Source organism: Dipodomys ordii, unplaced genomic scaffold, assembly GCF_000151885.1.
Source record: "Dipodomys ordii isolate 6190 unplaced genomic scaffold, Dord_2.0 Scaffold18, whole genome shotgun sequence".
Taxonomy (NCBI): Eukaryota; Metazoa; Chordata; class Mammalia; order Rodentia; family Heteromyidae; genus Dipodomys; species Dipodomys ordii.
The window spans coordinates 12027951-12044958 of record NW_012267234.1 but is presented as its reverse complement, the minus strand read 5'-3'; the positions used below and the strand labels follow the sequence as shown (position 1 = coordinate 12044958).

The following is a 17008-nucleotide window of genomic DNA, read 5'->3' as shown; positions in this document are numbered from 1 at the left end:
AGCTAGCCCAGGCAGAAATGTCTAGCAAACACCCATCTCCACAATATCCAGCATAAAGCAGGATTAGAGATGGCTGAAGCAGTAGAGAGCCAGTCTAGCAAGCAAGCTGAACAACCAATCTGAACAATACCACTTCAAGTAATTACTTTCACTTGGTAATATATAATAGGTGTGAATAAGGGAAAGTCTTTTATTTTTTATTTATTTTTTTTGGGTCCGGTCGTGGGGCCTGAACTCTGGGCCAGGGCACTGTCTCTCAGCTCTTTAGCTCAAGGCTAGTGCTCTATCACTTGAGCCACAGTGCCACTTCCGGCTTTTTTCTTTTTGCTTATGTGGTGCTGAGGATTCGAACCCAGGGCCTCATGCAGCAAGGCAAGCGCTCTACCACTGAGCTACCCTTCCAGCCCAAGTCTTATTTTTATTTTTGCCAGTTAGGGCTTGAACTCAGGGCCTATGCACCATCCCTAAGCTTCTTTTGCTCAAGGCTAGCACTATACCACTTGAGCCACAGTGCCACTTCTGGCTTTTCTGTTTATGTGGTACTGAGGAATTGAATCCAGGGCTTTATGCTTGCCTCTAGTGGTAGAAACAAGCACTCTACCACTAAGCCACCTTCCCAGCCCATGGGAAAACCTTTTGTATTTATTGATTAGCTAGTGCTGGTGCTAGTGACTCATGCCAGCAATCCTAGTTACTCAGGATGCTGAGATCTGAGGATCACAGTTCAAAGCCAGCGGGGCAGGAAAGCCTGAGACTCTTATCTCCAATTAACCACCAAAAAATGCCAGAAGTAGAGCTATAGCTCAAGTGGTAGAGCACTAGCCTTGAGCAAAAGAAGCTCAGGGACAGTACCCAGGCCTATAATTCAAGCCCAGGACTGGCAAAACAAAAGAAGAAGAAGAAAAACAGGTAATATATGTATCTGTTACTTTTTTCCTAGGGAGCAAGTATGTGAACAGTTGGGTGGGCAGTGTACTAGAAGAGATCAGGAATTGGTAAACTTTTGTAAATTCTAGGCAATAAGTACATCCAGCTTTTGTGGGCCATATATTTTCTGTCTTATACTCAATTTTGGTATTGTAGCAAAAAAGCAACTACACACAGTATATAAACAGATAGCCATAGGTGTATGAGCTATAGTTTGTTCACTCCTGTTTAGTTACTGAGTATTTTATGCTTTTGCATATTCTATTTGATAATGAAACTTTCTCTGTGGCCAGTTCTTTTGACATTACATTAGATCTTTTTTTCCTTTTACTCCAGGTAACTGAGATACGGCTGAAATATTTTGATACTGTGCCTGTTGCAGCTGCCATGTGTGTGCTTAAAACAGGTTTCCTTTTTGTGGCATCAGAATTTGGAAATCAGTGAGTAATTCTTTGTTGTTTTTTTTGTTTTTTGTTTGTTTTGTTTTTGTCATTGGACTTGAACTCAGGGCCTGAGCACTGTTCCTGAGCTTTTTCACTGAAGGCTAGCATACTCTAGCCACAGCTCCACTTCTGGTTTTCTGGTGGTTAATTGGAGATGAGTCTCGTGGACTTCCTGTCCAAGCTGGCTTTGAACCACACAGTCCTCCTATCTCAGCCTCCTAGGTAGCTAGGATTACAGGTGTGAACCACCAGTGTCTGGAGTTTTTATTTCTCTAGCTCATTTTAGTGATGCTAATCTAAACTAGTGCCCTATTTGCCTTAATTCATTTTATGGTATATTCTGTAATATTCCGACTTTAAAAGAGTCATCATTAAGAGAAGACATAATCTTTATAATATCATTATCTTTCTTCCCACATTAAATCTATCTTTTTCTTTCTTTTTTTTCTTTCCTTTCTTTCCCTCCCTCCCTCCCTTCCTCCCTCCCTCCTTTCTTGTTTCCTTTCTTTCTTTTTCTTTCTCTCTCTTTCTCTCTTTCTTTCTGTCGTTTGTGGGGCTTGAACTCTGGGCCTGAATGCTGTCGTCATTTCTTCAGCTCAAGGCTAGCACTCCACCACTTGAGCTACAGCTCCACTTCTAGTTTTCTGGTGGTCTTTATTGTTTGCATTTACTTTTGTTTTTTCTTCTTCTTTTTTTGGTTGGTCATGGGGCTTGAACTCTTGGCCTGGGTGCTGTCCCTGAGCAGCTCAAGCACTCTACCACTTGAGCCATAGCACCACTTCTCTGGTTGTTTTTATTGGAGATAAGAGTTTCACGGACTTTCCTGCCTGGGCTGGCTTTGAACTGTGATCCTCAGATCTCAGCCTCCTGAGTGACTAGGATTACAGGCGTGAGCCACCAGCACCCGGCCCACATTAAATCTGTGGTGGCTTTTCATTGCCAAGTAGAAGAAATCTGAACGTCTGTTTCAAATTTAAGACCAATATTCAAAAATCTAAATTATTAGGTAACTTAGTCTTACTAGTATCTACTGGCTAGGCAAACCATTCTACTAATCTTGACACTTGGTTTCTTCATAATTAAATCAAGATACTGTCTAGGATTCTGTGCCATTTCTGCTCTGTTTCCACTTGTGTTTCTGCCCTCTCTGTCTCTGTCTCTCTCTGCATACTGGTGTTTGAAGTCAGGGCCTTGCACTTACTAGGCATGTGTTCTATTAGTAAAGCTGTACTTCCCAACTCTTTGACAATGAGTCTTCTAAAACTTTGATTCTCTGGGCAGGAACTCTGTGTAAGTTCAAATTTGCCCTCTGGGGTAACTTCTAATCGATGTTCTTTTTCTATAAATTTGTCTGTCTGGATACTTCATGACTGATGTTATACTTTTATCTTTTTTTTTTTTGTCCGTTGTGGGGTTTGAGCTCTAGGCCTAGGCACTGTCCCTCAGCTCTTCAGTTCAAGGCTAGTGCTCTACCACTTGAGCCACAGCGCCACTTCCAGTTTTCTGAGTGGTTTATTGGAGATGAGTCTCATGGACTTTCCTGCCCAGGCTGGCTTTGAACTGCAATCCTCAGATCTCAGCCTCCTCGGTAGCGAGCATTACATGCATGAGCCACTGGTGCCTGGCTCATTTTCAGTTCTTTTGAGCATATTTCTAAGTGAAATTGCTGGGCCATAATTCTGTATTTGACTGAGGAACCATCAAATTTCAATAGCACTATACTGTTTCACTTTTCCAATGGTAAGAAGGGATTCCATTTCTCCACAACCCAGCCAATACTATTTCTACTTTATGGTTATCCTAGTAGGTGAGAAGTAGCATCTCATTATGCTTTTTGTTGGAGAAGTATTAAAGTCCTTTGCCCCCTATCTCTTGAAATATCTTCTTTGCACTGAAAATACTTTTAGTTTTTTTATTATTACTACTTTTAGACAGGATCTCACAAATGAGACTCTCCAGGCAGCCCTTGTATTGATTTGCTTCTATATTTTCCGGAGTGCTGTGATTATGGGTATGCATCACCATGCCTAGCCTGAGAAAATTCTTTGTATATGAGTATTGGACCCCTATGAGATAAATAGTTTGTAAAAATGTTCTTCAGGGCTGGGAAGGTGGCTCATTGGTAGAGCTCTTGTCTTGCATGTATGAGACCCTGGATTTGATTCCTCAGCACCACATAAGCAAAAAGAAAAAAGCGGGAAGTGGCGCTGTGGCTCAAGTGGTAGAGTGCTAGCCTTGAGCTGAAGAGCTGAGGGACAGAGTTCAGGCCCCAGGACCAGATCCCTCTCCCTGACCCCCCCCAAAAAAAAAAAAAGATATATTCTTCAATGTTCAGTTTTTATTTTTTATTTCTGGTAGTGGAGTTGAACTCAGCCTTTTGTTAGCTAGGCAGGAACTCTACCATTTGAGTTTTCTCCTTCAGCTGTTTTTTTTTTTTTTTGGTGCCACTCTGGGGCTTGAACTTGGGGACTGAATGCTGGGCTTAAAATGACTTCTCTCTCGGGGCTGGGAAGGTGGCTCAGTGGTAGAGTGCTTGCCTTGCATGTCTGAGGCCCTGGGTTCGATTCCTCAGTACCACATAAGCAAAAAGAAAAAAGCCGGAAGTGACGCTGTGGCTCAAGTGGTAGAGTGGTAGCCTTGAGCTGAAGAGCTGAGGGACAGTGCCCAGGCCCAGAATTCAGGCCCTACGACCAGACCCAAAAAAAAAAAAATGACTTTTCTCTCTTTTTTTTTTTGTTGTTGTTGTTGGTATTAGGGTTTAAGCTCTAGGCCTGGGTGCTGTCCCTGAGCTCTTCAGCTCAAGGTAAGCACTCTACCATTTAAGCTACCAGGCCATTTCCAGTTTCTTGGTGGATAATTGTAGATAAGAGTCTCACAGGCTTTCCTGCTTGGGATGGCTTTGAAATTGTTATCCTCAGAGCTCAGCCTCTTGAGTAGTTAGCATTACAGGCTTGAGTCACCAGCACCCAGTTTTTTATATTCTTATTTGTTATGGAAATTTTCTCCTATAAGAGAGAATGGGACTGTGGCCATAGCTCAGAGGTCACTGGTAGAATACACATAGCTCATGCCTATAATCTTAGTTTATTTGGAGACTAAGATCTGAGGATCGTTGTAAGAAGCCAGACTGGGCAGAAAAGTCCATGTGACTCTTATCTCCAATAACGTACTCAGTAAAAGCTGGAAGTGCTGTAGTTCAAGTGGTGTACCGCTTGCTGGCCTTGACCAAAAGAAGCTCTCAGGAACATTGCTCAGGCCCTGAGTTCAAGCCCCAGGACTGGCACAAAAACAAAAAAGGAAGTTAGAACTTTCTACCTATACCCATCTTTCAACCACAACAAAGATGCATAACCAGTTTTACTTCATTAGTACCATCGCTTCCTAAATGTTGTTTTTAAATAGATAATCTTTAATTTTTTGTTTTTCTGTATCTTAGTTACTTATATCAAATTGCACATCTTGGAGATGATGATGAAGAACCTGAATTTTCATCTGCTATGCCTCTGGAAGAAGGAGACACATTCTTTTTTCAGCCAAGACCTCTCAAAAATCTTGTTCTGGTAGATGAATTGGACAGCCTCTCTCCCATTTTGTTTTGCCAGGTACATGCGTCTTTCCCATCATTTCTTTCATGAGTAATGCTAGGCAGCTGTTTTTGAATCTCAAGAGTAATGGATATTCCTTACATTAGATTAAGATGTAGTTTAAGAATTACATATCTCTGGGATCATTATAGTGAAACATAGTCTATATACGTGACTTCAAAGTAGTTTATATCCTGAAAAGTATATTTGTATTTGAAAATGTAACACATGTAGATAGACATTTTTCTCCTTTGTTTTCTTTGTAGATAGCTGATTTGGCTAATGAAGACACTCCCCAGCTGTATGTTGCTTGTGGCAGGGGACCCCGGTCATCTCTGAGAGTCTTGAGGCATGGACTTGAGGTAAAATGGGAATTTCTGAGTTTTCTGCAAGTTTGGAGGGAAGCATGGACAAAGTTTATGGGTTTACTTGGTTGAGGTTAAAAGTACATGTACTGCTTCTCTGAAAAAGTATATTCTTTCTCCCTGGTTTTCTAAAGTTTAGGCAAGATTGGACTTACTCAGAGTTTATGGCCATAGACAAATTCATAGTTTAGATTGCCAATTCCTTAATTTTGTGAGCATGGTAATCCCAGGCTCACTAGCTATGGCATAGAAGCTAAGAAACCTACATGGAACTTTTTATTCCTTCCTTCTGGTTTTAGACTTTTTTAAATTGCTTTGTTACTATTGAGCTACAACTTCAATCTCTGGTATCTGACTAAATTTATTCCTTATTACTGTATGTTCTTAATTTCTGTGATTTTTAAGTTTCTATAGTAATTCATCAAAGTGGATATAGTAGCATTTAATTAAATTCTTTATGGTTGGGCCTTTTAAATGATATGAGCACTCAAAATTGCCATCCTTTTCTTGTCTTTTCCTCATGTCTCAGCAAAGTATGATGCTTCTAGCAAGATTATGTTAGAAGTTAAATAAAGCTTCCTCAAGCAGTTTGATTTCAGAGCTTGTCTGCAAACTATAGCTCTCAAAAAGCTTACTGCCTGTTCTTAAAAGTTTTTTTTTTTTTTTTTATTTTTTTTTTGGGTCCGGTCGTGGGGCCTGAACTCTGGGCCTGGGCGCTGTCCCTCAGCTCTTCAGCTCAAGGCTAGCGCTCTACCACTTGAGCTACAGCGCCACTTCCGGCTTTTTTCTGTTTGCTTATGTGGTGCTGAGGAATTGAACCCAGGGCCTCGAGCATGCAAGGCAAGTGCTCTACCACTGAGCCATCTTCCCAGCCCCTCTTAAAAGTTTTTATTGGGATATAGCTAGGATGACCTTGTATTGAATTTTGGCTCTTACCGAATACCCATTGCCTAGCTTTTGTTTCCTCTATGAAATAACCTTTATGTGGTAATTGTCTTAAAGGATTACTGTGTAAGTTAAATGAGGTGATGTGTATGAAACACTTGATCTGTGTGGTGGTGCATATCCATAATTTCAGCTCCTTGTAAACTGAGATAAGTCTGGGTGTAGTGAGACCCCATGTCCAAAAAGATTAAGAAAGCGTAGTATATTGTAAATAGTAGCTTTTAGTACTATTCTAGGGAATTCGAACATTTTTGACTGCCCAGATGTTATTAGTCCACCAAATTTTCAACAGCTTGGACCCAGTTTACAGCCGTAAGTAGGTGGTGTGTGTGTGTGTGTGTGTGTGTGTGTGTGTGTGTGTGTCTTTCCTGCCTAGGCTTGTGTGTGTGTGTGTCTTTCCTGCCTAGGCTTGTGTGTGTGTTTGTGTGTGTGTCTTTCCTGCCCAGGCTTGCTTTGAACTGTGATCCTTAGATCTCAGCCTCCTAAGTAGCTAATTATAGTCATGTCCACTGGTGCCTGGCTAATAGCCATAGTTTCTTTTTATTTTCTTAAAAAATAATAAAATATTGTTATTAATAAGGTGTTATATAGAAGGGTTACCAGCCATAGTTCTTGATTTCTTATTGCTCATTGTATACTACTGAGCAGTCTGATTTCACAAAAAAGGCATATATGCATTAACAAACTTTGGTGTACACTAAAGGGATAAAGGACCTCAGTGATGTTTAAATTTCCTACCTGCCTGTCTCCAACTTGATAAAAATATTTGTTATATATAAAAATGTTTTAAAAGTGTTAAGCATTGCTTTGTTCCTCGCTGTTGTATCTGTTTTCTGTCTGGATGATGCTCCTAGTTGAGCAAAGTGGCTGTCAGTCTTATATTTGATATATAAATGTCAGTGTACGTACTCTTGTAACCCAGGCTGTCCTAGAACTCAGAATCCTGCATTTGCCTTCCAGGTGCTAGAGTTACAGGCATGTGCCATTATATGCAGTGATAATAAAGTTCTTTTTTGTTGTTGGTGGTGGTGGTCGTGGAGCTTGAACTCAGGGCCTGGGTGCTGTCCCTGAGTTCTTTTGCTTAGGTCTAGAACTCTACCACTTTGAACTACAGTGCCACTTCTGGTTTTCTGGTGGATAATTTGAGATACGCGTCTTATGGACTTTTCTGTCAGGGCTGGCTTCAAACTTTGATCCTCAGATCTCAGTCTCCTGAGTAGCTAGGATTACAGATATGAACCACCAGTGACCAGCATAATAATGAAGTTCTTTTCTTGCTATTTATATCAGTAAACTGAAAAGAGAAACACTTTAGTATACTTTCTGTAAGATGTGGTTATATATTACAATTCATTGGGCTAAAACATTATCTTTAGATCATTTAAAAATAATTAAGCATAAATCTAGTAAAAAAGACAAAATAGTGCCCCAGAGTGTCTGTGATTCCTATCAGCACATAGATGGAAGAGGTGATTGCTCACCAAAGGCTAAAGGAATATTTTTGCTGAAGGATGTGACATGGCCCATGAAGAGAGATGGGGTTTAGCTTTGTGGAATCTCGGGAAATAAATGAGATGCTACTTTAGATGGGCATCATATTCAATAGTTACAGCTTTTTTTTTTTTTGGGTCGGTCCTGTGGCTTGATTTAGGGCCTGGGTGCAGTCCCTGAGCTTTTTTGCTCAAGGCTAGTGCTCTACCACTTTGAGCCACAGCTCCACTTCTGGTTTTCTGGTGGTTAATTGGAGGTAAAAGTCTCATAGACTTTTTCCTGCCTGGTCTGGCTTTCTTCAAAGATCTTCAGATTTCATCTTTAGCTAGGATTATAGGTGCTGGCCACCAGTGCCTGGCATTACAGCTTTTTTTGAGGAAGGATTTAGGCATGCAATATATCTATTAATGAACAAAAAAAAAAAGAAAAGAAAAACCAGACTGTATCCACCCCAGATATTTCATGACTTTTTTTTTTTGGTCGGTCATGGGGCTTGAACTCTGGGCTTGGGCACTGTCCCTGCGCTCTTGTTCTTCAGCTCAAGGTGAGAGTGCTCTACCGCTTGAGCCACAGCACCGCTTCTGGTTTTCTATTGGTTTATTGGAGATAAGAGTCTCATGGACTTTCCTGCCTGGTCTGGCTTTGAACCTCGATCCTTAGATCTCAGCCACAACGTCTGGCTGTTCATGACTTTTTGTTATTTTGTTATGGTACTGCCATTCTATCCTTTTGGTTTTTGGTTCTTCTTTCACTGGGTGGTCTCATCTTGTAAACTGACATACAATGTAAGACAGACACTGCTTTTGAACTTTTATTATGTAGCATATTAAGCAAGTAGCTGAGTTTCATGCTCACTGGATCTGTGGCTTCTTTTCTCTTTTGCCAGGTATCAGAAATGGCTGTTTCTGAACTACCTGGTAACCCCAATGCTGTCTGGACAGTACGTCGGCACATTGAAGGTAAGCATCCCTTTCCTAATAGTTAAAACAGGGTCTGGGAGCCACTGATGTAGATGATTTAAGAGGCTGCATTCATGTTATTTCTCTATCACTTCATCTAACTCCATATACTAGAACCTTATGGCTTAACACCATATTTTTGAGGCTTTTCCTATCTGTTAGCTATCGTGCAAGTGAATAAAGGAAACATGGGGCAGGGCAGCTATTTAGGTTTTAATGTGTAAACATTATGGCATCATGAGGCTTTTAGGTGATTTTAGACTTCATAAAGATACTTGTTCTGTTTTCATTTTTCTCTGTGTTCTCATTATTGTGTTGAAAGTACAGTGAAGTTCATGATTTTGTTTGGTTTAAGATACTTTGTATGGCTAGTTAATTGGTCAGGTCTCCTTGTGCTTAAGGAAACAGATTTATTGAATAGAATTAGAATTTTTAGAAAAGAGCGTGGGCAAGGAAAAGGAGTCTGAGTTTTTGGTTAAAAAAAAATCCCCAAATGGTTACCTTATTCTGACATTGAAAGTAATATGAAAATGCATAGTACTGTAATGACAAGGAAGTTTTGTGACAAATTGAGTTTCAGTTCTGTAGAAGTAAAATTCAGTACTCATTTTCCCTTTGATTTACTTTGTGGCTGAAGGTCCTTTCTGTTCTAAGACCTTATTTTCCTCTTTTCCCTCAAGAATGTGGGACTGGTGAGTAAGATCACCCTGGCCAGCAAACAAAGCTTTTTATAGAAAACAGCTGTAATTCTCTCTGATGTTTAGATGTTCTAGTTGAATGGAACAAATGTAAGGGAGCTGGGAAATGTGTAGGAGGAAAATTTCTATTCGTAGAATAGTACACATTTTTGTGGATTTTATTTTCATTGTAGTTGAAATCAAGTGAGTTATGTTGAAAGGGAAAAAATGAATAGGATAATGGTAGACTCATTTTCGCTGGGAAGATAACTATTCGATAATTTAAGAGGTTTCTACATTGTAGTGTCTACAGAAAGAAGCTGTTAATATCAATATGTGGCTGTTGATTTTATATGTCTTGAAAACCTTACCTAGACTGTTTGAATTAGAAAGATAATTTGAGATGACTTAGTATTTCCCCGTTTTTTTAATTTTATGTTTCATGTAGCTCAAGCTGTCCTGGAATTCACTATGTACCCTAGGCTGCCCTAGAATCTTGATTCTCTTTCCTCAGCCTGTTAAGTGCTAGGATTATAGGCCTGTACTACACATCTGGCTTCTTTTAGCTTAAAAAAAATTTTTTTTTTAAGTTGTAGACCAGATTTAGTTTTCTAGAAAGTTACTCTTCATTTTTAGGAATAAGGCAGTTTGTCCTAAGGGGTGATTCATAATAGCGTAATAGGTTGTAGAACTGTCTCCTCAATCCCAGCCCAATGTTCATTTTGACTGACTGGTAGGCATATGTTGGTCTTACTGGTTTCTTTCAAGATAAGTTCTTTACTTGCAACCTGTAGCCTGACTGACTATATGGTCACCATATAGTCAATAGTTAACATAGACTTTCTGCCTTAAAGCAGTTGTCATCTAAAAGAAAAGGTAACTATGGGTGGTTCAGTTGTAGACTGATTGCCTAATGTACACAGTCCTAGGGTTCAATCTTCACTATCACTCATAGATAAAAAGATGACATGTATGCAAAACTATTATGTGTTGTGTTGTGATGTGAGGCACAAGAATATTGCCAGGAGTAGTTAGAGGATAAGTAGTGAGTCTGTATATATGTTTGAGAATGAAGAAAGGTTCCTGTTTGCTGTTTTATTGATAGGTAGGCAACAATATATTGTGTGGTAGAACATTGTAGTTGAACATTTTCCTTCTCTGTTAAAGCCCAGGAAAGGATTTTATCCTGATCAATTTTATTCTGTAGGTACTATTATTTGGATAATCACCCCAACCAGGTCAAGTACCCACTATTCATTTTCTTTCCAGATATCCATGTTACTGTTGAGTGAGCATTCATTCCTCTGTCCTCACATGGTGCAGTCTTCAGGCAATTACTAACTTTGGCTGGTACTTGGTGATGTATACTACCAATACCAAGCCTTTTTTTCTCTTCCACAGGTGGCTGGTGAAGGTGCTGATCACCACAGGTGTGTACCTACTGCTAGGGTCTACTGTGGGTTCTTATAGTTTACCCAGGGAGAGGGATCTATAATTACTGAGGTTGCCCTGACAGCATCTCTCAGAGGGTAACTGCAGTTGTGTGCTACTGTGTGTTACAGTGATGCACACCCCTTTATTAGTGGTTTGAGGTCAGGATCCGCTGCTCTACGTTCTCCTGTAGATTGTAGAAAATAAAAGTAATTTGTTTTTAATAAGCAGGAAGGGCATACAGCTAGGAAACTAGTTTCCTACTTTTTTGGAGTTGTCTGTTCCAGGTGTACTGATTGAAAGATCAGGGCCTGGAAAAAGCTTTTAACTATATTCAAGATGCTGAGACGAGATAAGGTCTTAAGTCCTCTGAATATAAAGTAGTAAGAACGAGATACTGGAAGCTTAGTCATCTGCACAGTGGTTCATAACTTGTTGAACCTTAGATTGTAAGGCAAGGGAAGGAAGCACATCCCTTTTTCCATGTTGCTTCCTTCCGTAGTGATCAGAATAGAAATCCTACTGAGGTGAGACCTAAATGTGTGTTCGCATACACTAAGACATTCTTACACTTTTTTTGTGTGTGTGGTAGTTTTTGGAGTTTGATTTCAGAGCTTTTCACTTTCTAAACAGGTGCTGTACTACTAAGCCATACCTCTGGCCCTTTTTGTACTGAGTTTTGCTTCCTACCAAGGTGCCACTTACTGTAGTCTTCCCATCATAGCTGGGGTGGCAACTCTGTACCACCATGGCCAACTTATTCTGTTTAATCTATGACTTTTCTGCCTGAAACTGGTGTAGAACTGTGATCCTCTTAATCTCAGCTCCTGGGACACTAGGATAACAGACTTAGGCCATCGCATCTACCTATGAAGTAAAGTCCTTTATAAGACTTGCAACCCCTAGAAAAGGGCATTGTGTGTATCTACAGTTCATATTCATCTACCTTGACTGAAACTTGGTTTCCTTTAACCTATCATCTCCCTAGAACAGTGTAATCTGCCATGTCTTCTAGCTGGTGAATGGAAGTATGTTTGGGTATTTGTAGGGTAATAAACACCACGAAGAAATCCATGAAGCAGCTTATAGATATCAAATTAACTGCCCTTCTGATTGCTGAACTGTCTAATGAAATATGACCCTATATAAGTTGACTCAACATCTCTTTTTACTACTGAACAGTCTGAGGCTTTGGTCAAAGGGACACTGCTCCTTCCTCTTTTCCCCAATTCTCTTTCATGTAAGTCAGAGTTCTATAGTATCTCTACTTGAATATACCTCTTCTCCTGGGACTGAAAGGAGAGATAAAAATTACGGTCACTTGGAGCCCTTTGTTTTTTAACTTTAACCTAATCTGCCATAGTTTTCAAGGTACTGAGTTTTAGTAATCACAGTGTTGGAAATGATACAGTAATCATACAAAAGTAAGCCATTTCTGTTATTACATGCCAGAAATTTGCAGTTTAGCATTGCAAGCTGGAGTGAAGAGTCCATAAGTTTGGGGTCTTGTGGAGATGAATTTTGGATTTGCTCTGAACATTTAAGATCCATTTCAGGGTCAACTATATCCTAGTTATTTTTTTTTCCTAATTAGTTTTGTGATGATTAACTATGCTTAGTCTTGTAAAGCCATTTTGTACGTTTCCAAAGCATTTGAATGCACACTGACAATTAAAGTATAGTATTAAAAAAAATCAAAAACCAAAAAAACAGTTATCTTGTCCAGTGTTACTCCTTATGGATACCTGGTCTGGCCCTTAGAGGGTATTAATTGGGAAAGAGCTTTGGTCCTTGCTCTTAAGCTAACTTAGTACACACATGTATTAACTGAAATAAGTTTTGTCAAACAGTACTTTTCTTACATACAAAGAAGTTTAATTATATTTCTATTAGAGCAGATTGCTACGCACCAAATTGATTTTGTGTCTTGTTTAGATCAGAACATACTGTAGGTGTTACCAGTGACACGTTTTCACTTGACCTCTCTTTCTATAAAGAATACTAATCTACCCCCTGGCAATAGGCAACAAGACACTTCATTGGTGACATTGCTCTTACATCAGTTAGGGGCAGAACAGATGACCATCCTTAATTCATCCTAGCTTGATGTCTGGATTAGTGGTCTGTAGCACAGAAGAAATTACAGATTCTGATCAACTAATGGAGCTTTAGTTTAACTGAACCTCATTCGGAGAAATCAAAGCCAGAAATGTATCTTTTGTGTGAGTAGCACACTAGTCCTACAGCTGCTATTGTCTTAGTATTCATTCCACAACTGCTATTATATCCTTTTTTTACCTAATTTCTAGCTATGGGGAACAAAAAGTTGGAAAAATACTCTTTATATGAAGTAGAAAACCTCAACTCTTTAAAAAGTAAATGTAACTATATTCAACACATAGCGAGCTTTATGTCACACTTTGTGGATGTGGGAAAAGAGAAACTCTTAAATGTTGTAGAGTGGGAGATATGGGAAATAGATGGCCTTTGACAACTGGATCTTCAGGGAACTTCTAAAGTTGCCTGTATCTCAGATCTCTGACTTCCTTGAGAACCTCATATAGTGTTTGTTTACCCAACTACTTTTCCTTATGAAAAGCAAATCCTAATAGGGTTTGCTCATGAGCACTGGATAAGTTGTATTTTTAAATAGTGAAAAACTAAGAGGTCAAGGACTGATAATATTAACTCCCCCTGCTCCCCCTCAATTTCCTGGGTATCTGATATTATTAAATCATTCCCAATGGGACTAGAATTCCTAGTCTCAACCCTAGAATGAGTTAATCTCATGGAGGCTTAAGTAGTCGAATCTTTGCGAATATTTAAATTTTTCCCATGCCTCCGATTTCTTTGTGTTCTCATCTCTGCAAATGTTTCAAAAAAATGTAAGTTTTTTGAGGTGTTAAGAGGAAGACATTTGTACTCAGTATATTTAGCTGTTTATCTGTAGACTGTTAAGATCCTCAGTTATCCTTGTGAATCTCATCCTATTGGGTGTGTGTATGTGTTTGTATGTGTATGTGTGTTTTTACTACACACAGAAGTACTTTGGAAGATTTCTAAAAACTCTTAGTATCTCATTTGGCTTTGTAATTATGATAAATTCTTCACTAACCAACTCCTTTCTTTACTTTTCCAGATGAGTTTGATGCCTACATTATTGTTTCTTTCGTGAATGCCACCCTTGTACTTTCTATTGGAGAGACTGTAGAAGAAGTGACTGACTCTGGGTTCCTGGGTACCACCCCAACCTTGTCTTGCTCCTTGTTAGGAGATGATGCTTTGGTGCAGGTGAGGATTCTTAGAACTTGTTTGGTACATGCTCAGCTTGTATTGTCCTTTGCATTATTTGTTTTATAAACAACTTGTTTATATCGCTCCACCTTTACTTTCCAGACATGTTTATAGGGAGTACATACTATTACATCAACAGAAAACTGCACTGAGTAAAGTCTTTTTAAGTTTTTGACAACTTAGTTACTTGGTGAATTTAGAAGTATAAAATTCTGGTTGATCTTGCCACCATTTCTCTACTACAGAACTTTCCATTTCAACAATATTAAATATTTTTGTGGGAGGTGCTGTTATTTGGGGCTTTGAGCCTTCTTGGCTTGCTTTCTTACCCACACTACTTGAGTCATGCCTCCAGCCCAGCTTTTTACTGGTTATTTTGGAGATAAGGTCTTTCAGACTTTTCTATCTGGTATGGACTCACCTTGATTCACTTGGTCTCAGCTTCCTGAATAATAGCTAGAATACATGCTGAGTAGATTAGAACTACTGTATATTTTGTATGCATTTTGCCAAGGAACTTTGAACTTCCTTGCAGTGAACATTGTAAACATAAACTTTAAAAAAAATTGAGGGGCTGGGAAAGTGGCTTAGTGGTAGAGTGCTTGCCTTGCTTTCATGAGGCCCTGGGTTTGATTCCTCAGTACCACATGAGCAGAAAAGGCCGGAAGTAGTGCTGTGGTTCAAGTGGTAGAGCACTACCCTTGAGCTGAAGAGCTGAAGGACAGTGCCTAAAGCCCAGGGTTCAGGCCTCACGACCAACCAAAAAAAAAAAAATTGATCTTGTCTAGGGCCTACTAATTCAAGTTGGTGCCAGGTTCAGTGGTGTGAAGATCATTATGAGTGATGAAATCAAATTGCTAAAATCAAGTTTCTTTCTTTTGTTGGCTAGGTGTATCCAGATGGCATTCGGCACATACGAGCAGACAAGAGAGTCAATGAGTGGAAGACTCCTGGGAAGAAAACGATTGTAAAATGTGCAGTGAACCAGCGACAAGTAGTGATTGCTCTGACAGGAGGAGAGCTGGTCTATTTTGAGATGGACCCCGTATGGTTTATTTTCATTTGTTTGTTTTGTGGAATTGAGGCCCTCTGTTATATTCACTGTAGGAGTTAGTGTAGGGTCCAGAGTAAAGATGGGAGTTGTCATTGAAACATCTGGAATGTGTGCATAAGAAAAAGAATGGGGGACTAGAAGTGCCTGTTGGTCAATCTAGCTCTTTTCAGAGGGGAAAACAAGTCCGCTTCGAGATCCTGCTTAGCAGTGACACACTTCTCCCTCTGAACTTTATGTATTTTTCCCAAGATATTTGGCTTATATTTACTTTATGCCATCTAAATCAATTTCACATTTTTTTGTCTTGAATATGGAATGATACTGGAGAAATTATTTTGCAATCAAAATGTCTACGGTGGCTGAGGTTTTGTTTAGTATTAAAACTTGGACTTGGCTTCAGGTTCTTGCTTGGCTTTTTGTTTATGGCTGGCACTTTACTACTTGAGCTATACTTCCAGACCAGCTCTTTCCTGCTTAGAGATAGAGTCCCAAGGACCTTTCTGTCCTGGCTGGATTTGACTGTGACCCTAAAATCTCAGCTTCCTGAGAAGCTAGGATTACAGGCATGATCAATCCATGTCTAACTTGAGACTTAGTTTTTAATCATCATATTTGAATTTTCTTTCACTCAAAGTATAAATAGATTTATATATTTCCAATTTCTGAAAACTAGTTTGGCTTTGAGAATGTTGGTATATTGAGCTTGTCAAATGTTTCTTGATTTTGTCACACTTGGGAGAAATTCTTAGATTTTGACTATTATAAGAGGAGTAAGAGGAAACAAAGAAACTGAAGCCTTCCTCCTTGGATTTAGGTCTGGAGTACTCATCTCCTTTTTTCCCCTTTTATAGTCAGGACAGTTGAATGAGTACACAGAACGGAAGGAGATGTCAGCAGATGTGGTGTGCATGAGTCTGGCCAACGTACCTCCTGGAGAGCAGCGGTCTCGCTTCCTGGCTGTAGGTCTGGTGGACAACACTGTCAGAATCATCTCCCTGGATCCCTCAGTGAGTGATACTCTCAACTTCAAATCTGGATCCCAAAACCTATTGCTGTTGCTTCATTTCTCTTTTCTTTCTTTCTTTCTTTTTGGGTTTGTGGTATTGGTAACTTGCCCAGGGCAGGAGCTCTACTCTACTACTGAGCTATATAGCTGCTGCTACTCCCAAGGCAGCATACCTTGAGTCTTACGCTGTGGCTTAAGGATGTTGGTCTGAGATTACTAGTATTTCTTTGGCATAAGCCCTGAGTCCTTTTTGCAGTTAAAAAAAAAAACAAAAAAGCTTGTTTTTTTTTTTTTTGTTGTTGTTTCGTTTTGTTTTTTTGAGGCTTGAACTCAGCCTAGGTACTGACCACTTTGAGCCACAGCTCCACTTCAGTTTTCTGGTATTTAATTGGAGTTAAGAGTCTCACGGACTTTCCTGCCCTGGCTAACTTTGGACTATGATTTTCAGATCTTGTCCTCCTGAGTAGCTAGGATTACAGGCATGAGCCAACAGCTCCCAGCTTCTTGAGACTATTTTTATGGAATAGAATTTTACTTTCTCTAGGGACTTAATAACTTAGAGGATATAACCTTTGCTTGTTTACTTTTATCACTGTCAGCTTTGACAAAAAGAGGAATGGAAATTCCTCCCAAAGCTTATTTTGAGATTTTGTTTAATAGTTTTTACCCTCTGGCAACAACTCATCCCCAATCGTAGGGTAGTACATGCCTATGTACCCAGCACTCAAAATGCTGAGGCAGCTGGATTGCAAAGTTTAAGGCCTACAATGGGGAAACCATGTCTTAAAAAAACCACTCATGGGCTGGGAAGTTGGCTCAGTGGTAGAGTGTT

General features: G+C 39.6%; 1 protein-coding gene across 1 annotated transcript in view; it reads left to right on the top strand.

Annotated features, from left to right (window-relative positions):
• Sf3b3 (splicing factor 3b, subunit 3, 130kDa) overlaps positions 1–17008 on the top strand; it is a 40851-nt gene that overhangs the window by 11527 nt on the left and 12316 nt on the right. Inside the window, exons 8-14 of the mRNA XM_013012868.1 lie at positions 1264–1367; positions 4807–4972; positions 5221–5316; positions 8642–8714; positions 13962–14113; positions 15006–15161; positions 16022–16177. Of these exons, the coding sequence (XP_012868322.1) occupies positions 1264–1367; positions 4807–4972; positions 5221–5316; positions 8642–8714; positions 13962–14113; positions 15006–15161; positions 16022–16177 (903 nt within the window). The remainder of the gene's footprint in view (positions 1–1263; positions 1368–4806; positions 4973–5220; positions 5317–8641; positions 8715–13961; positions 14114–15005; positions 15162–16021; positions 16178–17008) is intronic.